Source organism: Ursus maritimus, unplaced genomic scaffold (assembly GCF_017311325.1).
Source record: "Ursus maritimus isolate PB19 unplaced genomic scaffold, ASM1731132v1 scaffold_15, whole genome shotgun sequence".
In the NCBI taxonomy this organism is placed as follows: domain Eukaryota; kingdom Metazoa; phylum Chordata; class Mammalia; order Carnivora; family Ursidae; genus Ursus; species Ursus maritimus.
Window position 1 is genome coordinate 30631654 of NW_024423897.1, and position 24042 is coordinate 30655695.

At 37.5% G+C, this 24042-nt stretch overlaps 2 protein-coding genes across 2 annotated transcripts in view; one reads left to right on the plus strand and one right to left on the minus strand.

Moving 5' to 3' along the window:
• The first annotated feature begins 569 nt into the window (after positions 1 to 569).
• SELENOP (selenoprotein P) lies at positions 570 to 12085 on the plus strand. Its single transcript, XM_008692584.2, has 5 exons — positions 570 to 714; positions 3902 to 4117; positions 4883 to 5095; positions 6354 to 6471; positions 10605 to 12085. The coding sequence occupies exons 1-5, from the start codon at positions 587 to 589 to the stop codon at positions 11229 to 11231; spliced, it is 1302 nt and encodes a 433-aa protein (XP_008690806.2). The 5' UTR covers positions 570 to 586; the 3' UTR covers positions 11232 to 12085.
• The window catches only part of CCDC152 (coiled-coil domain containing 152), a 31701-nt gene continuing 18948 nt past the window's right edge, over positions 11290 to 24042 (minus strand). The window contains exons 5-9 of the mRNA XM_008692583.2: positions 20342 to 20406; positions 17330 to 17432; positions 15368 to 15495; positions 13141 to 13224; positions 11290 to 12349 (exon numbers count right to left, since the gene is read on the minus strand). Coding sequence (XP_008690805.2) covers positions 12200 to 12349; positions 13141 to 13224; positions 15368 to 15495; positions 17330 to 17432; positions 20342 to 20406 — 530 coding nt within the window. The 3' untranslated portion in view covers positions 11290 to 12199. The remainder of the gene's footprint in view (positions 12350 to 13140; positions 13225 to 15367; positions 15496 to 17329; positions 17433 to 20341; positions 20407 to 24042) is intronic.

Sequence of the window (24042 nt, forward strand, 5' to 3'; positions counted from 1 at the left end):
TTCCGAGGAAGGGGACATCTGTGATGAGACTATGAGGCTTGGTTTCGCTCAGCTGGGAGGTCTGGTTTCTTGTACCTTTCCTTCAATGACCACAGAGGTCCTGTAAGATCCCACACAGATCCAAGTTTTAAACATAGCAAAACAATCCAAGCAGGTCTGTAACCACAGGAGACTAGAAAGTTCTGAAACAGCAGGTGACTTTTCTAAGAAAGCTCACACAGTCTGGGTTAGGCTAACCTGGCCACAACAGAGCAGAAGGAAAAACAAACAAACAAACCCCTCCTTTTTTTCTTTTTTAAAAAGCAGCAGCTTCACTTGCTGGCTCAGCAAATGTTTTTCCCTATTATAGTTTGAAAAAGAACATGACTTGGAGGCCCTTTTACCCTTAGCCCTTCCTCCCGCCCCCGACTGTACCATTAAATCCTAGATACTGGGGTGACTAAAAAGGATAGGGAATAAATCAGTAATTGCAAAAAAACTTTCTCCCCATTTTATGCTTGGCAGCACTTGCTATTTTCTTTTAAGTTGTTTATGAAGATCTGCTCAAGGGTTTGCTCAGCTTGCAATGTCAAAGCCAGAGCGGGCAATGAACTTTGGACTCTCGCTGGAGAGAGGTAAACAACAGGACTATAAATATCAGGGCTTCTGGCTGCGGCTTCCAGGAGCCGCAGAGTTGAGCAAAGAGAGAGGAAGCCGGCTGCTCCCAAGGGTTGTGTAAGTAGGAACTTTGTGTTTTCCAATATCTGATTCTTTTAGAGTTTGATAAATAATTTGATTTCGAGTCTGATAAAATGTTTCTGTCCTTAGGACAGAGTTTTAAAAGGGGAGATGGGTAAATAAAATAAAAATACAAAGGAAAGAAAACAAAGATTCTGGATTTGGGTGGGGTAGGTGAGGTTCTGCTGTGGGCAGGAGGCAGTCCTTTCTGATTTCTGCCCTGTCTGCTGGACGAGGATGGGAGCAGGGGAGGCTGGAGAAATCCAACGCGGTTGCTCTGCAAAGAGTTGTGTTGTTAGAGGCGATATTCTGTGTTCGAGCTTAACTCTGTCCTGCTGAAATGCATAGTGAGAACTCTGGAAGAATCAGCCCCTGGGTTTGAAGGGCGGAGACCGAGATATGGCCATTCTGCAGTGCTATAGAAATGTCTAGGGATACTGTGAGCAGTTTCAGAAAACAAAACAAAATATGACACAAGAGCTGGGCTGGGGGGTGGGGGGAGCAGGGTCTGTCCACTGTGCGGAAGTGGTCGCCCTTCAAAGAGTTAAAACCCAGGTGGCCTGTGGTGAAATGCAAGGTTTTGCAGTGTGCAAGGTGAGCAGGTACTTTCAGGTGAATGAGGAAGGACCCTCAGATGCCAGCCTGAAGTTCAGGGAGAAATTTTCTGCATATTTTGCCTTTTAATGGGGAATTTAAAACAGATGTAAGCCTGCATGTGGCCAAATATCTAGTTTCGTGATTGCAAAGTGGTGGGATTAGTGAAATTTACAACTACTTCCAACAGCTTCCAATAATTCCAATTGAGTTATTTATCTTCATTATTTTTACATAGCTATCTGATAGCTATAACTATAATCAGATGTTTATTATGCCAAAAATGATCTTAAGAGAACAAAGTTGAACAGCCTATTGATTATACAATAGAAGAAAATTTGTGTGAACTCCGTAATCCACTACCCTCTGCCAATGGTTTTATGTCTTTTTTCATCAAAAAACTAAGTGAGGGACATAAGGGAAAACGTCTTTTTATTTATATTTACTACTTAGCCCCTTGAAAGGGTATGTATATGGTGAAGTGAGGATACCAAGTGCTGAATTTATGCTGAAGATTCTAAAATTCTGTAATTATGGAAATTATATTGTAGAAAGTAGGGGATCTTCTTCCATTCTAGTAAGAAACAAAACAGCGTGAATTGTTTTGATGTTCTCTTTGCCGTCCTCGGGCATAAACAAATAAAACCCTGGCTACTGTGGTTGTTAAAGGTAATTTATCTAATAGCTAAGAGGTCACGGTTTGGATTTAGCAGAACTGGTTTGAATCCAGTCTCTTTCGTGACTTACTACCTGTGTGGACTTTCAGCCATGGTTTCCTGAGCTGCAGAAGGGGATGTGGGTCACGCAGTTGTAAGGATTGACTGACAGGGTATAGAGAAGTGCTCCAGCCGTGTAGAGTTCTGCAAAAGCTCCATGAGTGGTAGTTATAACAAGGGTAACTGTGCCATCAATATAAATACCAGCCTAAAGAAATTCCCTAGATTTAGTCCAGATATATCCTCTATTTTAAAATATTAGAATCTTAAAAATATTAGAATAGTTGGGATGGCCTTAATAAATCACTTACTTTCCCTCTTTTCTTTTAGTTAGGCTCTTATCGAGAGCCTAACTATATAGGTAGGAATTTTGTGGTCTTAAATGATGTGAAAGTTAGTCCGGTTTTTAAAAATTCTGTCTATGTCTCCCAGTGTGCCAGAGCCCCAGTCAATCTGATTTTAGCCTTTCTACACCCATCTTAATTCTGGGCTCACTCTAGGTAACTTGTCATTAGCTCCCCACCTTCTTTCCCTCCCCTGCCTCCCCAAAAGTACTTTTACTTTCTTGTGCCAGATTAGTGCCTGAAAGTGGGCCAACTTCACAGTTCTAGAATGTCGTCCTGATCTCTCTCCACAGACTTCTATATAAGAATGAGCCTGTTCCTGGGTGGATTTTTCTTTTTCTGCTCATCTCTGCTGAATGGGTTTCTTATTTTTACTACCTCTCTGCAGATTCCCTGTGTTAGGTGTACCTCTCTGCTGGGAGAGTTAGCCTTAGTGTGGGCATATTTCTGGTCAGATACTGAACTTTTCTACTAGAGGGGGGCACCTTTTTACCCAAGAGCTTGCCATCTAGTCACAGAAACTTCCTGAAAGTCAAGGTAGCCAATAGCTAGACGGAGTGTAAATTGCAATAAGTTTGGAATGGTATATTTACCTCGGATGTGGTAGTAACATTTTGGCAGGCAGTTTTATACCTGAAAAGATTCAAATCTCTTATTGTTAACATAGAGCTAGACTTTAAAGAAGAAGAGGAACAAAAGGGAGCCGTACCCCAGAGACTTAGCAATACAGAATGCTTGAACCTGCAGAGCTAAGGGCCCACCTGAGCCGCCTTCATGTTGGCAAATTGCCCTCACTGCCGCCTCCTTTCTTCCTGGGTTCCCTTTCATGCTGGCTCTTCTTTCTGTACAGAATGCCCTGCTTACCCTTTCCTTTCTTAGACTGGTGGAGGGTAGAAAGCAGCAGTCAGAACTTGCATCTCCAAGCTCCTATTTATTTGAGAGAGAGAGAGAGAGAGAGAGAGAGAGAGAGAGAGAGACCATGAGATGGGGGAGGGGCAGAGGGCTAAGCAGACTCCCCACTCAGCAGGGAGCCTGATATGGGGCTGGATCCCGGGACTCCGGGATCATGACCTGAGCCCAAGGCAGACCCTTAACCGCTTAACAGACTGAGACACCAGGGTGCCCCGCATCTCAATAAAAACGAAATCATGTTTGCAGAATGTTATTTGGTTATAGAAGCCACAGTCTCAAAATTTTTCTAAACCTTTGTCTTCTTCTAAGGAGTACTTGGCTGCCTGTTGAGGCAGATCTCCATAGCACTTAGCACACTTACTAAACTTTCCTGCCAAGCCAGGTAGTTAACAGATGCTTTGACAACTCCCCTGCCTGTGGCTGATTTTTTAACCCCTTCTGGGAAGATTTGGAGCAGGGAGGTGAGGCCCAACATCACAGCCCAGTACCACTGGGATAGAATCCCTGGGGTTGGCTGCTGATAGGAAGGGGAACTGCACTGGCTGGATTTAATAGCAGTTCCTGGTTATGACTGTGAAATTGCTTGTAAAGATGACAGAAAGGTTTCTTCTTTTACAGGACAACCCCAGTGATGTGGAGAAGCTTGGGGCTTGCCCTGGCTCTCTGTCTCCTCCCCTGGGGAGGAACAGAGAGCCAGGGACAAAGCTCCTTCTGCAAGCAACCTCCAGCCTGGAGCATAGGGGATCAAAGTCCAATGCTGAACTCGGGTGGGTCTGTGACCGTGGTGGCTCTTCTTCAAGCCAGCTGATACCTGTGCATTCTGCAGGCATCCAGGTGCGTCTCTCTGTGCTCCGGGATTGCTCCAGGCCACAGCTATGGACTACATACACACATGCATACAATAAACATAGAAATGGAAAAGCTGTGTTTATTAAATCACATTTTTAGAAAAACTGGATGTGTTTGCATAAAACATGTTAGAAGAAAGCATACCAGGAGGATATACACCAAAATATTTATAGTGGTTTTCCTGGGATTATAGAAAACTTTTCTTCATTTTGTGGACCTGTATTTTATAATGTCCTACTAAACCTGCATTACTTATGTAATGAAATGTTCTAAAATGTAATCCTGCTAATGTGTTAGTTATTTTGACAGAGGAAGGAAGCAAATGAGAGTGCTTTGCTGGAATAGAATCAACATCAGACTTGCCACTGAAAGTCTTGTGTCATTTCACAAATATATATATGTAGATATAAATTATATGTGTAACAAATATATTTATATTTGTTGGGTTATTCAGTAAGTATTTATTGGGTAGAATTCTCTGTCAGATGGATTAAAAAGTACATGCTTTGTAGGATTAATTTGAGGACCAAATGAGCTATTGCTTGTGCAATTACTTAGCATAAGGTTTTAACTGAGCACAGGTCCTCCATCAATAATTGAAAAAACATAAGTTTTAGTTTTTTACAACAATATAAAGAAGAGATATAAGTAAAAAATAGTAAAAGAGTTTCATGTAAAAAATAGTGAGGAGAGAGAAGTCACTAATAAAGTAAACGAGATATTCCTTTTTTGTATTTTTCCCAAATACAGATTGGAAGACCTGCGAGTAAAACTGGAGAAAGAAGGCTATTTGAACATCTCTTATGTGGTTGTTAATCATCAAGGACTTCCTTCTCAATTAAAATATATGCATCTTAAAAATAAGGTTTCAGAGCATATTCCTGTTTATCAACAAGAAGAAAACCAAACAGATGTCTGGACGCTCTTAAATGGGAAAAAGGATGACTTCCTCGTGTATGACAGGTGTGTACACACACACCCCCCAAATTAAAATATAACCTGCCTTGCATTTAGTTTAAAAGGGAGTGATTTAAAATAAGACACCTCTTTTGTTTTATTACCAGATACTCAGAGTGAGCACTTTAAAATATTTGGTTTTATGTTTTTGAAATGACTTCCTTTTGTGCGAAAGAATTCACCATTCTAGTAGGGAAGTACAGAAAATTGACTATACTTTCCCCCCCAGTAGATTGGCATTCTGAAAAAGAAGGAGCAATTTGTATATCCGATACAATTCTAACCTGCAAATTTGTAGATGAATGACTGTACTTCACAGAGCACTTGCTTATCTCTAATCTGATTAAGTTTAAAAGCAACATACCTGGATTTCTGAACTGTAAAGTGTGTTACTCACTTAGGTCTAATCTGCATAAATCTGCTTTTGGTTCCTTGAATGATGAAAACTTTTGTATTTGAGGGAACCTCGATGCTCACATTCTTTGATATGACCAACATGAGTAGTTGGTGCTGTTTTCTTTGGATTCTTCAGAAATGGTAGCCAGAGTCTGTGTAGGCCTAAGCCCTACTTCATCTTACTCTACATATTTTTAATAGTATGTATTCTTTTTGGACGCAAACTTCTAATTTAGATAGTTGCAAAGCGTAGCTCTTTGATACTCACATAATAGCACATAGCCTGGGTAAAATGTGGGCAAGAAGGACATTTCAACTCCTCCATTTCTGAGAAAACCAAGTATTGTAATTCCATTTTTTTCATTATGCTGAAATTTTTGTTGCATCAGATATATTTTTTAAATAAATGGGTTACTGGCCAAGACACGAGGATCTTTTTTGTCATGCTGTGATTTTTTTGTTGTGTGGAATTAGTGCTGCCGTAGTAGTTATGAAAACCTCATGTGATTTGCAGAGCCCAGTTGATGATAGGTCAGTGGTTTGGGCATTGGCAGAATTTATGTCTCTTACCAAATGTATTTGACTAAGTCACAGTGACTAAACTACGTAGTTTTGATATTATTAGTGGCATTATCTAGAACACTTTGAAACGCTAGTATTAGACTCACTGTGGTCTTGCTGTGACCGAAGCTGGTATTCAGTGCCAGAGCTCATCCGAGACCCCATTCAAGGAAATTTACTGAAGTTGTGAATGGGTGGGTCTTTGTTATAAGACCATTAAACCAATAATACCTATCCTAAACTGCTTACGTACGCTCACTGTACAGAAAATATTGTAATGATAGTGTGTTTGTCCTTTTGTTTTTAGATGTGGCCGTCTCGTGCATCATCTTGGTTTGCCTTACTCCTTCCTAACTTTCCCGTATGTAGAAGAAGCCATTAAGATGGCTTACTGTGAAGAGAAATGTGGAAACTGCTCCCTCATGGTATTTTATTTTTCTCAATTATTTTTACTGGGAGAAAAAAGAAAATCTTTTAAGAGCTATCTAAATAAGTTAGTGTTGTTTTAAGACCAATTAGCTAGTCAGTGTTTCTGTTGGTTATACCAAGAATAAACTACAACAGTAATTTTTATAATTACATACTCTTTCTGTTATGTAACATACACTATAAGCCGTCTTTTCAAGATCGTATCGCTTTTATCTAGCAGGAGTTTTGAAAACAAAAATCAGCATAGATCACATATTTCAAATACCACCAAATGATGTGGCATATGTTCAAAGCACTCAAGGAATTCAGCCAACATAAAATAACATTATTGTAATATCCTGAATGTGTTCACACAAGAGCATACCGACAGCAAAGCTTATTCATGGCATTACCTGAAATGGAATTGGGGCCCAGATACCTACTTAATTTGTCAAGGATGTAAGACTATCAGCTTTTCCATGAAGCCTTTAACACTGTCTGCCCATTCTGTAGCCAGAATTTCCGTGTTTATTTCACAATGGAATACATTTTCTACTCGTTACTGATATTTCTCTCCTAACAACTGTGAGAATACTTCTTCCTTGTTATGAGAAACTCTCTATTTAAATATGGTTTATAAAAAGATACTCAAGGAATTGATTTTGATTTATATTAACTAGAACCCCCCCCATGTTGAAAAGGAGAATAATTCTGAACAATTTTCCTTAATAGGGCAAATTGGCAAAATTTGAACTCAGGTTTAAAAATAATTCTTTTTTTCTTAAGATTTTATTTATTCATTTATTTGACAGAGAGAGAGAAAGAGAGGGATCACAAGTAGGCAGAGTGGTAGGCAGAGGGAGAGGGAGAAGCAGGCTCCCCGCTGAGCAGGGAGTCCAGGGTGGGTCTCGATCCCAGGACCCTGGGATCATGACCTGAACCACCCAGACACCCCTAAGAATAAGTCTGAATTTTATTTGTGAGCTGTACATCTTTCAGAATCTTCCAGGTGTAAAGAAAGCCATCTCAATTTTTAATGAATTATTTAGTTAACTAATTTAGTTGTTATGAAGCACAACAGGTTAATTACTCTAGTTATATAATTTTTTCACATTCTAATCTTCATTATAATCCTATGAAGCTTATTCTACTGCTTTTAAGAGGGGGGACTGAGATAATGCAAATAAAGTATTAACTCAATGTCTAACTTCTAAGTGCTTAATAAATGCTATCTATGTTGATTCCTCATATTCTGGGATTATTTTAATATTTTGCATTTTTGCAAGTGCCTAATAGTTATAAATATACCCAGTTATATTGAAACAAAGGCAGAAACAGTTCCCATAACATGCTTTAAATTTATGAACCACCTGTAAATAGGAATAATATACCATATATATCTGATATGCCAGAGCAAATTCGAGTTTTTCTATTTCATTGCATCCTAGATGCCATCAATTAAATGACACATTATTTTATGTACTATTTAAAAAAATGCTGTCAGTTAAGGTAGGACACAATGTTACAACACCATCAACAGTAGGATGCGTTCTGATTTTAAAGGCATTAAAGTGTGAAAAAAATACATTGTAGGATCAATAAAATATAGTAATTGGTTTTTTGAAATTAGACTACTACTACCAATCTTTGAACATTTAGAACATTATGTAGTATATTTTAAACACTTATCAAATTGTTACTAAGTTTATCAAATTGTTTATAGTATTAAATTCTCAAAAGTGAAGGAAACAATCAACAAAACTAAAAGGCAACCTATGGAATGGGGAAGGTATTTGCAAATGACATATCTGATAAAGGGTTAGTATCCAAAATATATAAAGAACTTCTAAAAACTCAACACCAAATAACCCTAATAATCTAATTAAAAAATGGGCAGAACACAAGAATAGACATTTTTTCCAAAGAAGACATACAGACGGCCAACAGACCCACGAAAAGATGCGCAATATCACTCATCACCAGGAAAATACACATTACAACTACAATGAGATATCACTTCACAACTGTCAGAATGGCTAAAATCAATAACACAAGAAACAACAGCTGTTGGTGAGGATGTGGAGAAAGGGGAACCGTCTTACACTGTTGGTGGGAATGCAAGCTGGTGCAGCCACTCTGGAAAACAGTATGGAGGTTCCTCAAAAAGTTAAAAATAGAACTACCCTATGATCCAGGAATTGCACTAGTGGGTATTTACCCAAAGAATATGAAAATGCTAATTCAAAAGGATACATGCACCCCTATGTTTATAGCAGCATTATCTATAATAAGCAAATTATGGAAACAATCCAAGTGTCTCTCAATTGATGAATGGATAAGGAAGATGGGGGGGGTGTTTGTGTGTGTGTAATGGAATATTACTCAGCCATTAAAAAGAGTGAAATCTTGCCATTTGCGATCGTGTGGATGGAGCTAGAGAGTATTATGCTAAGTGAAATAAATCAGAGAAAGACAAATACCATGATTTTACTCATATGTGAAATTTAAGAAAAAAACCCCAAATGAACATGGGGAAAACAAAAAGAGAGGCAAACCAAGAAAAAGACCCTTAATTATAGAGAACAAACTGAGGGTTGCTGGAGGGGAGGTAGTTGGTGGCGAGGAATGGGTTAAACAAGTGATGGGCATTAAGGAGGGCACTTGTGATGAGCACTGGGTGTTATATGTACCTGATGGATCACTAAATTCTATACCTGAAACTAATATTGTACTGAATGTTAACTAGCTGGAATTTAAGTAAAAACTTGGAAAAAAATAAAAGAAAGAAATGAGCAAATGAGCAAAGGGGGAGAACGGGGGGAAGCAAACCAAGAATCAGAAACAGACTCTTAACTACAGAGAACAAACTGATGGTTACCAGAGGGGAGGTGGGTGTGGGGGATGGGTTAACTAAATGCTGGGATTAAGGAATTCATTTGTTGTGATGAGCACCAGGTCTTGTATGTAAGTGTTGAATCACTCACTACATTGTACACCTGAACCTAATATTACACTGTATGTTAACTGACTGGAATTTGAATACAAACTTTAAAAATTGCATTGAATTCTCAAAATTCAGAAATAACCAAAATATGTATCATTTAATAACTGTATGCAAAAATCCAGTGGAATTTTTAACTTTTCAAAACAATGAACCATAACACTTGGAAGATCAGTTTGAGAGACCAAAGACTCACCAACTTTACCTGCAAATCACTTTAGGTAGAAGTTTCACATGACACCGTAAGCTTTGAGCCTATGACTTGTGGGTGCACAAAACAATAAAAAAAGACTTGGAGCAAATTAACTAGATTGATGCAGCATGGAATCTCTTGCTTATTGGAAGATGGGCAGGAATTTGCTCCTTGCAGCCCACAGCCCTCCAGTAGGGACACAGTAACAAAACTAGTGAAGTTCAAAACATTTCCTGGCATAAGCTGAGGCAGGAAAAACTAGTCATTTTGAGCGGAGTTTATTGGCATTTTTGAATTATCAGAGAGAAATTAGTTTGCTTCAGAATAAATCACTAAATTTGAATAGAATACTAGATCGACACAGGTGTGAGAGATTCCATGTAGTTCAGCTGCTTCTAAGATTTGATATTTGTTTGACTTTACTGCAATCAATGTCAGTTCTTTAAGCAGTTTATTTAGTTTTGCTTCTGCAGATGTAAGTATAGTGGTTTGCTTTCTCTTTAAGCCTTATGTATCTCTCAAATTCTTCTTCGGAATTCTTAAAAATTTAGGAAATGCTCTTGATAAGGAAAATTTGAAATCTGCTGTTGATTTAACCAGTGTAGCAGTTTAGGTGAATTGTTGAATTTTAACTGTCTTGTGCTCTATTTTATCTATTTGCAAAACATTAATATTAATTCCCTTGTAAGATGCTTGAGGATTCTGTGATTAGGTGCAGACTTTGCACAAGAAGCAGTTTATAATTAGGTATGATGGGAACCAAATTTTAATAAAAAGTCGAGGTGTTGGAACCGATACCAAATTTTTATCTCATGAACACGACGCTAGGAAAACAGAGCCAGTTCAAAACTGATTAACTGGTTTGAATTTTACATATTTTAGTTCTACAAATCATTTTTTGTGCACTCCTGCTAAATCTATACATTTGTGGCTAAGTCATTATAAATTTGTTCTAGACCCAGGAAGCTGAAGACTTCTGTAAAATGGTATCTTCGGCTACTGTGGCAACCACAACAGAGGCTCCCCTGCCACATCACCACCACCACCACCACCACAACCAACACCACCAACACCAGCACAAGCACGGGCATCCGCATCATGGGAACGATGAGCTTTCAGAGGATCAGCAACCAGAAACAGCACAGGCTCGGGAGCATCCCGCTCCTCGAGGCCTTCATCGCCACCATAAGCTCAAGAACCACCAAAGACAGGGCCACCCCGAGAACTGAGATATGCCAGCCGGAAGTGAAAATTTACAACTTCCGGTCCCACAAAAGCAGCTCTGACGAAAGGGCTGTATAAATCAGTTACTCTGCAAATTGCCTAAAGTTTCAGGGTTGGCCCCTAGCAGCTGATGCTGACACTGTCGACATCTGATATTTGAAAAAACAGGGTCTGCAATCACCTGACAATGTAAAGAAACCCTCCCCTCTTTATGCAGCTGACAGGGACTTCTGGCAGAGGAGAACGTCATTGAATCCTGACAGTGACGTTTGCCTCTAGCTGCCTGACAAGCAAGTCAGCAGCTTCAGCCCACAGAAGCCAGCACCAATTGAAGCTGAAAATATAAGGCCAAAATGTGAAAATGACCTTCATACTAAATACTTAAATAAGATATACTCCCCAAGTCAGTCTAGATAATTTCATTTCCAGCATTTTATAAGCCACCTAATAATGATCCAAAAATAAGAATTGGATTTGTACAAACATGGAGAAATCTATTATATTGGCTTCCAAATTTTAAAATTTAAGTCAAAGAAATTTTGACCCAAACCATATTTTCATTATTTTATTATAAAGGTGATTGCAGCATTTGGTTAATATGTTTTTCTTTTTCTTTTTCCAGCATTCTACTTGCTTTAATGAGAACAGAGACGTAAACTATGACCTAGGGGTTTCTGCTGGATAGTTAGCAATTTAGAATGGAGAAAGAACAACAAAGACATGTTTTCCATTTTTTTCTTTACTTATTTCTCAAAAATATATTATCTTTGTCTTTTTAATCTTACATTTTTAACTGATTAAACCTTTAAAGGACTCAGTGAACTCTGTCTTTTAAGTTCCAGAAATACTGACACATGAATATTTTGCTAGGACTACATTTTAAATATCCATTTATACTTTGTGTGTCTAAGAGTCATATCTTGATTTTTACTATCACATATGAATGAAGCCCTTATATCTTGTTTTCTTTATCTAGCATTATATCACACTCTTAAAGTTGAGATTGTCTTGAAAGTTGTAATGGAAAAGATAAAAGAATGTTGTCTATCTCTTGATTGCTTAGAAAGTATTTCCATAGGCAATGATGGTTCAATAGGTAAACCAAGTCCTATAAACCTGAACTCCTCTATGGTTAATACTATTAAGCAAGAATGTGGTACACAATTGGCCAAATGTGGATTTGTTAAAATAAACTCAATTTAAAAAGTTTAAAGCTCTCGTTTTTTTCATTGTTATTATTTAGACGGTATGTTATATTAATGACAGAAGTAAAATTTCAACTGCTTTTCAAGAAATTAAGTAGCCACTGATGAGTTTGCTGTCCTACTCAAAAACGTCTACGCTTAAGCAAAGAACCTTTGCCAGTAGGTTTAAATTGAGAATCTTTGCCAAGGGAGAGGCGTTGCTCTAAATCGTGAATGGTATTACGAAGAACTGCAATCTCCTTGTTTTTTTCTTCTTGAAGATGTTGAAGTTTCTAAATAAAGCAGAAAGACTTTGTACTGCAATTCATAAACAGTAAGATTAAACACAAGAAACAACAAGACAACAACAAAAACTGCATTTCTGGCTTAAGTAGATATTTTTAAAGACAGCTTATTTTGAAAGGTTTATAATCTTATTTTTAGGAGGCTTATGGAGTAAAACTGGAATAGGGATACCAAAATACGTATTAGTACCATTTGTTCTAGTCCATTCCCTTCTCCCTATATAGTTTGAAGTTATAAACCATTAAGGAGGAGTTGAACAAAAAACCTATTATTTGAGTGCCTAAATAACGTCAGAATAGTAGGTCAGCCCGAGTTCAGAATATATTATAGAATTCCTTAGATGGCCCAGAGTCAAACGACTTCTCTAATGGTTTAATTTACTGCTAAAATTTATTATTTTAAATTGAAGGTCACTTTTAAAGTTTTAATTATTTATTTTACAGAGAGAGAGAGAGTGTGAGCAGCTCAGCGGGGAGGGGGAGAGGGGGAGGGAGAGAGAGACTCTCTCAAGCAGACTCTATGCTGAGCACATGGCCCAATGTAGGGCTCGATCTCATGACCCTGAGATCATGACCTGAGCTGAAACCAATAGTCTGATGCTTAATTGAGCATGCAGGTGCCCCCGACTGAAAGTGACTTTTAAAGATTATTCAAAACCCAAGATCATATTTTAAGAAAAACGTTAAGTATATTGTTAGTAAATACTAGATAGCTTTTATAGAAACAGACTAAGAAAATGTATTCTTAAGCAACAGCTATGGAAGAAAATCTCACATACCCTTCTGTAGATACTCTGTGGCAAAACAGTAGAATCTGGATATGATTTTGATTTAGTTTGAACTCTTGCTAGTTTGGCATCAAACTGAATCAAGTTTAAAAAGAAAGTTATCGAGAACATTCTAGCTAAACAACTAAAAACAATTATTTCTACAAATATAAGCATAATCCATTATATTTTTAAACATATAATCTGTAATTTAAGTATATTCTTTGTATAACTCAAGATAGAGAAGTCTTTCTTCAAGAAATAATTTTTAAGAAAAAGCAAAGAACACCCAAACAAGATTAATCTTGCTGCATGTTAAGATTACCTGGAGAGCTTTTTAAAAGTCCCAAATGCCTGGGCAGTACCTTAGAGATTCTCAGATAATGTCTTAATAAATGATTATGCTGACCCTAAGTAGAGAATCTAGATAACCAGGGTTGGGAAATCTAGTTAACATAAAGATGGATAAAAATATTTTCATGTTATCATGAATGTCCCTTTGTAAAGAAAACGTAGCATGGTCAACAGTCATGGGATAAAAACTCATACACCCTTCCAAAAAATCTTTGAGGCTGAGTAGTAGAATTTGGATATAATTTTGTTGATTTAGTTTGAACTTTTACTGGTTTGACATTAAACTGAGTCAGGTTTAAAAATTCTCATTAAGTCATTCTTACAGGTCATATATATATATATTTTTTTTCTTTTTTTTGCAAAATCTCCCCCCCACCCCTTTGTTTTTTTAGATTTTACTTATTTATTTGTCGGGGAGAGAGAGAGAGAGAGACAGAGCACAAGCAGGGGGAGCTGCAGGCAGAGGGAGAAGCAGGCTCCCTGCTGAGCAAGGAGCCTAATGTGGGACTTGATCCCAGGACCCTGGGATCATGACCTGAGCCAAAGGCAGATGCTTAACCAGCTGAGGCACCCAGGTGTTCCACAAAGTCTTCCGTTATAATTCTTCCCTTCAGGTGGAGTTCAGTGTAGCCTCTTTGTGGTCTAAAAAAACTCAGTGAAATTGTGTTCTGGTTTAAGGAGGTAAATGGGTAGCTACAGTGAAGAAAGTTCTGTATATCATTGTAAACAACAAACTTGGGCTAGACCAGTGACAGGGCACAGATAGCAAACGAAATGCACATTTTCAATAAATGAATTAGAAATTGATGGTAAATCTTGAAACCTGGCCTACTGTATCTCAGTTGGCTGTCCAGCCCTTCCTCTCTGTGGGTTGTAGGCCTACTTGACCAGAGATAGTAGCAGCAGCAAAATGCCTCTCAAGTCAACATCTGTCCCCCTTTGCTCAAACATTATACGGATTTCACCATTGTACCTCACCGAACACCCTAGAGACACCTAACTTCCATGAACATGAATAGTAAGCTAACTAAGCTGGTGAATTCTGACAAGATAAGGTAAAGTGTGAGTCAGGCTGGGGAAAAGCAATGGAAGAATGATGGAAGTGGAGATGGGTAGACTCTAGAAAAAAAATTTTAAGAACAAATATATTGTCAAACTAGGGATGTACTGTATGGTGACTAACATAACATAGTAAAAAATTATTATTAAAAAAACCAAAAAACCCCAAAAATATATTGTCAAAACATCCATGTCTTTGAGATTCTGGCATCTGGTTAAACAACCTCCTGAAAAGGCTTTAGAGCTTAGAACTGGAACTGTAGCCTTTGAGATGCCCTATTTGCAGTCCCTTTAACATTAAAAAAAAAAATCTGGTTTGTCTGGTAAGTATTTTCCACACATTTATTAGGGAGCAACTTGTCTCTTTTTAATAAAGCCGGAGGAATTTCTAATTGGTTTACCAGGGTTCCACAGTCTCTGCTAAGGAGAGAAAAATGTTAAGGATTAGAAACATTCTCTTCACTGCTGGAATGGTAGTCCTATAAAGCTTGCATAGACTCAGCTACAAAGTGTGGGGAAATCTTGAGTTTCAGGTCCCCAGTCTCAGAGGAAACAGACCCTCTGTGGAAACCAGGACCTTCTGAATGACTGAAGAGTCCCACCTTCAGGCCAAGTGATGAAAGGCAGGGTAGCTAGCTGTGTCTGATGTTTGAGAACTGTGTGTGATGGAGAGTGAGCCCGCGCGTGTGTATGTGTGTGTGTGCGCGTGCGTGTGTGTGTGTGTGTGTGTGTGTGTGTGTATTTACTCCTGAAATTTATCTCACTGTGGTGACAAAAAGTCTGGTCTAGACTAAAGGATGCATCTTCAAATTTAGCAGACTCTTACCTCTAACTGTAATTTGATTATTTCGCTTTGTTTTTCCTTTTCTTGAGTTCTTAACTTTGCATTTAACTCTGAAATTTCCACCTCCTTTTTTTCTATCAGTTTTTTATGCTTTTCTTCATTTGACTCAACTGAACAAAAGTAAATAAAATTAATTCATTTTAACATTTCAAAAATCTCATAAACTGTTTCCTTAACATTTTAAACAATCCATAAGAAAGTAAATTTTATTAATAAAAACATATATTTTAAAAACCATTTACATGCAGGGTAGCTTTTATATATTTTTGACAAGCCCCTGCAAATTGCTTGAAACACAAAGATTACCCATGAAGTGCTTTTGAACAAACTGATTTGTATTCTTAAACATCAATTATATATAATATATATACACAATATATAAATATTTTATGTATAATAGAGAGAGAATAAATAGGAGACTTAATAGTTCCAGAGGGACACAAAGCCGGGGTTCCTAGGTACAGAGGGCTCCAAATTACTGGATGATTTTAGAGCTATATCAGACTCCCGCTAAACCCTATTCCACATGATTGGGCGTCTGTCATAGTCACACCACATATCTATGTTTCATTAAATTTCTTCTCCTCTCAAACTTTTCTTTTTTTTTTTAAAGATTTTATTTATTTATGTGACAGAGAGACAGCCAGCGAGAGAGGGAACACAGCAGGGGGAGTGGGAGAGGAAGAAGCAGGCTCCCAGCAGAGGAGCCCGATGTGGGACTCGATCCCCGAACGCCAGGATCACACCCTGAGCCGAAGGCAGACGCTTAACAACTGCGCTACCCAGACGCCCCATCCTCTCAACTTTTCTATTCCTATTAAAGACACCATGTCATTCAGGATGGGAGTCTCAAGGAAATTTCCAACTTTAGGGAGAAAAGAGTCAATTCATCAACAAGCCCCACTAATAAGGGCTCTCCATTCAGGACCAATCCAATACTTACTAAGTTTCAAGCCTTGTTTTTCCTCGCTTGGACTCTGTCCAGGCTCCCAATCGCCAAGTCCCTACACCCTATACACCATTGCCGGGTTAGTCTTCCCAAAGCGTACCTCTAAGTATGGCCATCACCTTCTCAAAAACCTTTACTCACTCCCATTTTTTTTAATTCTATAATTCAAGGGGTCAAAGAATCCAACCCTAGCCACAGTTTTTGGCTTTTCTCTTGCTAACCTTTCCAGAAAGAAAAGGTAGGAGATGGACTATTATTCCCTAGAATGTCCTATGTCTCCCCCTCTATATGTCTTGGCTTTTATTTTCTCTCTGCTGAGAGACTGTATTTTCCATCTTCCCCAACGCATCTGAGTCATATCCAGTCTTTGTGATCAGGGCCTAGTACTTCACAGTGTTGAAGGACAGAGTTAGTAACTTTGATAAAGTTCAATTTATAATTTTTTCCCTTTATTGTTTGTGCTTTTTAATTCTTTCCAAGAAGTTGTGGCTAACTCAGGTTCACAAAGATTATCTTCTATGCTTTCTTCCAGCAGTTTGTAGATGTAGGTTTATATTCTGACTTAGCCATTTCCAGTAAGTTTTTGCATATTGTCCATAAGTATGAGCCAATACTAAGAAAAGTTATTACTTTCATGAAACCAGTTAACTCTCAACATAAGTTCAACCTTCTTTAGTGAGGGAAGAAAATTTCATTACTGAAATAATATTCCATAAGCAGAGTATATAAATGTCAAAGTTATTAATTATACATTTCACCATAATCTTATAAGGACATTAACTGCTTCATATTAAGCAATGGTAAGTGCAAAAACATAAATCCAGTTTACAAATGTTGTAATTTATATCACATAAATATATAGAAAGGTACAAAACTTAAAATGCATCAAGGCAATGTTCATTCAAGAATTGGCAATTACTGAAAAAAGTTTATACATGCATTTAAATTATTTTATGATGTCTTAGAATTCAGTAAGTTAAAAATAAAAAACATACTTTTTTCCTGCATATCCTCATGAAGTTTCCTTATTTCTATCTTATGTCCCTCCTCTTTGATTTTCATTTCACTCGTAAGTTTGGCAATATTATTCTTATATTCCTAAAGATTAAAATATATATTCATTCCTCAATTAAATACATGTACACAATGTTCCATTAATTAGAAAGGTGAAATTCTCAAAGTTTATGTTAATTTTTAATATGTAATTATATCTAGAGGGGAAAGATATTGTTTATCACTTGAATAACAGGCTTTGAGAAGGATCAATTTCCGGTCCAAGGAGATAGGGACCATCTAGAGACAACATTTTCTTATCTTTGCTTCCTGAATACTCATCACCAGTGTTTACCATATCATAGATGCTCAGAATATTTTGTTAATTGTTCACAAATAAATGCCATGATAGCATTAAAATATGTCTATTAAAGCCAAAGCTATACTTTAGAGCCAATAGTAGGTTCTGTTCGATAACCGGCAAGTTTAACGTAACATAGGATGAATCCTTTGAATGTGGCCTGAAGTTCTAGTTCTGAAAATTATATATACATCCCTAATTCCCAGAAGGAGATTAAGTACTACGTATAGTAAGGGTTAGCTTTATGAGGAGGAGGCTAGAGAAGGATGAATTTGGGAGTTGAGAAGTTCTCACCAGGCACCTGAGATTGGTTTCTTAGGTTGCTGAAGCATAGAAGTGATTATTGGGTTAATGTGTTAAGGGGCATACAGAGACATGTTGGAAGAGAAAGCCCCCAAAGATAAAATTTACATTTTTTCCAAGGGATGTTTCTACATAAAGAAACCACTCACAGGCCTAAGATGTAGGCAGGAAAAAGGAAAGCAGCAAGAATAAAAGTAAAATAGGATACTAAGAACAGTACATTAATGAAGGCAACAGGTGCAAGAAAAGCTTCTAAACTAAACATCATAAAAGCAGGGACTTGGTTTTTACTCAGCATTGTATCCCCAACTCCCAGTGTCTATCTCTGGATAAAATTTGTTGAATGAGTAAGAGTGCCAACAAGAATTATTTAAGTCAAAATTTCCTAGCCTAGACCCAGTGAATGGGCTTTTGAAGATCCATTAACTTTCCGAAATTGTATGAAAATTAGACACATGTATGGATGCATGTGTACCATTGAGCATTTTTCTCAGAAAGTGTTCAGAGCTTTCAACAGATATTCAGTGGTATTGAGGAGGTTAGATGTCCGTAAACACGGAGGCATGTGTGACGAGATTATATAAATTCAAGCGGAGATAGTGTGGCTACCTACTTAGGCTACTTAACCTGCCTGGTGACTTGTAGGAATAGCCAAACCTATCTAACCATCGGCTTTGATGAAAGCTTGGCAGGTGAATGTAGGGGTGAATCTCATAAATTGCCCCTTTTCACGTGCATGTATCTAGATTTCTAGATGGGCAACTACGGAGTGGCTTTCATAAACTACTCCTGACTCCGCTGGTGCCCTAGGCATTTGCTGCTCTGAGAAACCACGAGAGACGAGTCTATGTGTGTTTTCATTCCCCACTGATTCTGCCGCCTGAAGAGGCCACCACTGAAGTGGAAAGCGTCCATTAATTCGGAAAGACAGGATTTTCACTCCAGCCTCCAGGCATAAAGGCTGTTTTAAAGGTGGGCTTGCGCCTGGCTGTACCTCACTAGGTTCTTCTCCCCAACTTTAGCCTGTGTCAGCTCTGAGGAATCAAATTCTTTTCTCTTTCTAAGGGGACCAAGTCCCAACAAGTTATTCTTGGTTGCCTTCTTTTCCTTTGCCTTCTGGGAACTTTAAATTGCAAGAGAAAACCCCCATGTTGTGTTTTTGTTTTTATAAAATTTAAGGATCCTCTGCATACAAGTTACAAAATCTCTTCCAGTCTTACAAACACGGCCTTTCCGGACCTCCTGAGTGTTTCCTAGAGAGTGGTTCTCTATGTGTTTTGGATGTGCCTGGACATTTTGGACTAGAGACTTCTCATTGGATTGAGGTCATCTTTAGTTTGCTTTGAAGAGATGCTAATTAAGGACTTCTGAATCTCGGGTTATGGTATTTTCTCTTTAATTTCCATCCCTTTGAAAATTCCTAAAGTATCCTAGGCAAAGCAATATTCTATGGTTTGACATTTTAGAAGAGAAAGAAGCCAAAAATTTCTCCCCCTTCTCTCTCTCTCTTTCTATGGAAAAGAAGAAAAGAAAGGGATAAAGGAAAGGAAAAATAAAGGGTGGGATATTGTCTAGAGATATTTAAATTATCTCAAGTGAGGGACCAGATTGAATTTGGAAATGATCCTTCAAGTTGAAGTTCTAAGCTTGATACAGATCCAATTTGAATTTTAGAAACCTTAGGTCTGCCAGAGTTTGACATATTGGGTCTTGGGAGATGAGAAAAAAATTTATCACAATATGCCTCCCAAAGGGTGGTGGGAACTGACATTTGCTGAGCACTTTTTATGTTCTAGCCACTGTGTTATCTGTTTCATAACTGCTGCCATATGCTGTTCCTATGGAAGAAAAGAAAAAGTAGCAGAGGGTATGGTAGCCTTTGGCAGATACATAATTGGTGATCCACATAAAGTCCTCCTTTCATTTGGATGATGCAATAAAAGTGCAACAGATTACTCAAGTCAGAAAGATTAAAGATTCATTTATTTTATAATAAAAAATTTTTAAAAGTGCTAATTAATAGAGTATACTCTAGAGTAAAAATTCTATTAACATAATTTAAAAATATGTAAATATGTAGCAAAATAGTTGCATTTCTTTTTGGTGGAAAGAAAAAGTAAGGCAAGTGATATATTAGTGCATTATAGTCTGCAAAGAGACTAGAGTCCTTCAAACTGTTATTTCTTTAAAGATTTTTATTCGTTAAAAATTCTGGTATACATATACACATGTTTATTTCCTCTCCAAATTTTGGCTGCCTTCATTAATGAGAACAACCCCCCTTTTTTCTAATTTGAGAAGACAAATGCTCTACAGGAATTTGATTGAATATAAAAATATATAAACTCACCTGTTCATGAGATTTTAACTTTTCTTTCATAAGATCAACATTTCTTTTTAGTAGTTCATTTTCACCTGTGTAAAAATCACCAGAGGGCATCCTAGTACATAGTACTTTTTAATTAATATGGGAAAATATTTAACATTTCAAGTTTTCATTCATGGGTGCATTCAATACATACATACAGCCTCTACTACACACAAGGCTCTGTGCTTAGCACTGGGAAGGTTAAAACAAACAAAATCAGAGCTCTTCAAAGAAGAGCCTAATGGTAAAACAGATGTGGAAGTAGTTGCGGTATGCTATGATAATTGTTCTGTAATGGCAGTGTGTTTAAACTACCATGGGAACCTGTGGAAGAAAAGCCTCAATCAGCTTGAAATCAGGAAAGGATGTACAGAAGAGAAACCACTGGCAGTGAGACAAATGATTAGGGTTACTCCATGTTGAAGGAAGGCATTTCACATACAGAAAACTGCACAGAAGACTGGGTTTGAGTGAGTATAGCATGTTTGGGAAAATTACAATTCAAGTACAGTACTGTTGGAGTGTAAACTGTGAGGAGGATATACTAAAGAGGCTGAAGCCATATCCTACTAGGAGGTGGACATATTCTATATGAATGACTCTAAATTTTATTTTATAGGTTATGGAGTCAAAGAATTTTGAACAGTAAAGTGAAATGATTCGTTACAGGTTAAAAAAATTACCTATCGGTGTAGAGGATGAATGGGAGGGTTTTGACCCTAGAGGAATGGGTATCAGTAAAAATAGATCAAGTAAGAAATAACAGGAGGCCTAAATTAGATCAGCGGCAGCAGGACATAAAAGGAGAATGAAGATAATTATTTAGATAGTAAGATGGTAAGATTACCAGGAGACTGACCGGATAGCAGAGGCAAAAAAGAAAGGGGAACGCTTGCTTCGTAGGTTGGGTAATTTGTTTGGGTAATTGAAAAATGTTCATCGGTTTTGGAAAAATTAAAGGAGGAAGACTTTTAGGAGTGAAATGATGAGTGTAGGTCTTCACCATGCTAAATTTGATTGCTTGAGATATCCAGGGAATATTTCTGGTAGGCTGAGAAACATTTAGAAGTGGCCAAAGGAGAGTATCCTGTAAAGGAGACTGAGAAGTGTCCAGAGACACAGGAGAGAGGGTATCTGCCTGCCGCTCTGCCTACTTGTGCTCTCTCTCTCTGAGACAGAAATAAATAAAATCTTAAAAAAAAATGACAGTATGTGAAAAGTTAAAAAAAAAACAAAAAAAAGAGGGTAAGGGGTCATAATCAGTGGCAATAAATGCAATAAAGAGATCAAGTGAAAGCACTTCAAATCTGAAACCTTTGGGAAACGCCCAATTGCTTAGTTGAAGACTACGTGACGATGAGGAAATGGATAGTGAGTACAGACTGTTCCCTTGAGGTTTGATTGTAAAGGGAAAGAGTGAGAGCAATTGCAGGGAATAAATCCAAAGTCAAGGAAACATTGTTTTCTTGTTTGTTGAAGAGATGGGAGAGACCTGAGTTGTTCAAATGCTGAGAGGAATGACAGCAGAAAGAGAGAAATGATAAACAGAACAGAAGGGACAACTGAAGACGCAATACCCCAGAAGAGAGACAAGAGTTAAACCCACGTGGAGGAATTAACTTTGGACTGGAAGGATTTTCTTTTTTTCTCTTTTTTTAGGTGAAGGAGGAAGGTAGTAAGGATATGTCCAGGTATATATATATTTGGAAAAGTGAAGTGGGAAGAAGAAGTGGTAGACGATAAGAATGAGGTAGTTTCTGGGGCGCCTGGGTGGCTCAGTCATTAAGCGTCTGCCTTCCGCTCAGATCATGATCCTGGAATCCCCAGATAGATTGGGAACATGGGGCTCCCTGCTCAGCTCCCTGCTTCTCCCTCTGCTCCTCCCCCCAGCTCATGTTCTCTTTCTCTCTCTCAAATAAATAAAAATCTATAAAAAAGAACGAGGTAGTTTATGTCTGACAGCTTTCATTTTTTCTGTGAAATAGAAAATAAAATAAGTTGAAAGAGAAAGAAACAGATTTAAAGTTGGGGGTTTGAAGAGTGAAAAGTCTGAAAAGTGAGGATAAATGAAGGCTATAATTGAAACTGAGATTTATAAATTAATATGGGTCTGTAATGTATGATTTTTTTACCAGTTCAGTAACTGTAGCATTATAAGTAAGCAGGTGTATGGTTGGATTGATCCATATTTGGGGATTGTTTAATTGGTATTACAGAATGGATAAGGGAAATAAAACCACTCCCAAAAGAGAAGATAAGTGATATTCTAAGCTAGATATGTAAGCTAAAAAGGGAGGAAGTTTTTATCCTATAACAATATTATCGAGAGCATAGTTATATTTACTTAATGTCTTTTTATGTAAAACTTAAATAAGAAAAAAATGAAATAAAATGTATTAAAATATGGTTTTGCATCTTTAACTGGTCCTCCTGTTTCAGACCTATCTTAGTCGGCGTCTATTTATATATAACCAAAAGCCATCTCCTGACAAAGGATGATGAAGAAGGAGCAGTGCTTGACAGTTTTCTGTACTCATTCTTGTTAACTTCTAGGTGTTTTAAGGAAAAGGAGGTATACTTAGACCAGAAAAGAGCCCATTCTGAATCACTGTGTGATGAGGGTTCAAAACAGAGTCAGGATCCGCACTGAAGCCAGACATAAAAGGTACTCAAAGCAAATATTAGGCCAGGAGTAGGCATGGCACCAAGACTATAATTCAAAACCATTGTGAAATAGAGGCCAGGGCTTGAGTTCAGTGATTAGCTGGGACCAGTGACAAAGCTGAATCAGACACTAGACCTGGGTAACAATAATTCCAGTTCTGTATTATTTAGAATTAGTTTGTCGATATCCACAAATAACCTGCCAGAATTTTGATTTGGATCACACTGAATTTATAGATCAAGTTGGGAAAAACTGACGTCTTGACAATATTGAGTCTTCCTATCCATGAACATGGACTCTTTCTCCATTTATTTAGTTCTTTTTTGATTTACTTCATCAGAGTTTTGTAGTCTTCCTTATATAGATCTTGTACATATTTTGTTATATGTATACCTAAATATTTCATTTTGGGGCTGTCAATATAAATGATATTGTGTTTTTAATTTCAAATTTCACTTGTTCATTGCTGGTATATGAGAAAGCAATTGACTTTTGTATATGAACCTTATATATTGCAGCCTTGCTATAATTGATTATTAGTTCCAGGTTTTTCTTTTTTTTCCCCCCAAATCTTTTGGATTTTCTACATGGATGATCATGTCATCTATGAACAAAGACAGTTCTATATCTTCCTTCCCAATCTGTATACCTTTTATTTCCTCTTCTTGTCTTATTGCATTAACTAGAACTTCTGGTTCAACATTGAAACGGAGTGGTGAGAGAGGCTATCTTTGCCTCATTCCTGATCTTATTGGGAAGCCTTTAATTTCTTACCACTAAGTATGGTTTAGCTGTAGGCTTTTATAGATTTTTTAAAATCAAGTCGAGTACATTTCCTCTATTCCTAGTTTACAGAGATTTTTTTTTTTAAATCATGAATGGGTGTTGGATTTTGTCAAATAGTTTTTCTGCACCTATGAATATGATCATCTTCTCAGTCTGTTGGTGTTCTGGATTAAATTAATGGATTTTTGAATGTTGAACCAGTCTTGCGTACTTGAGATAAATCCCACTTTGT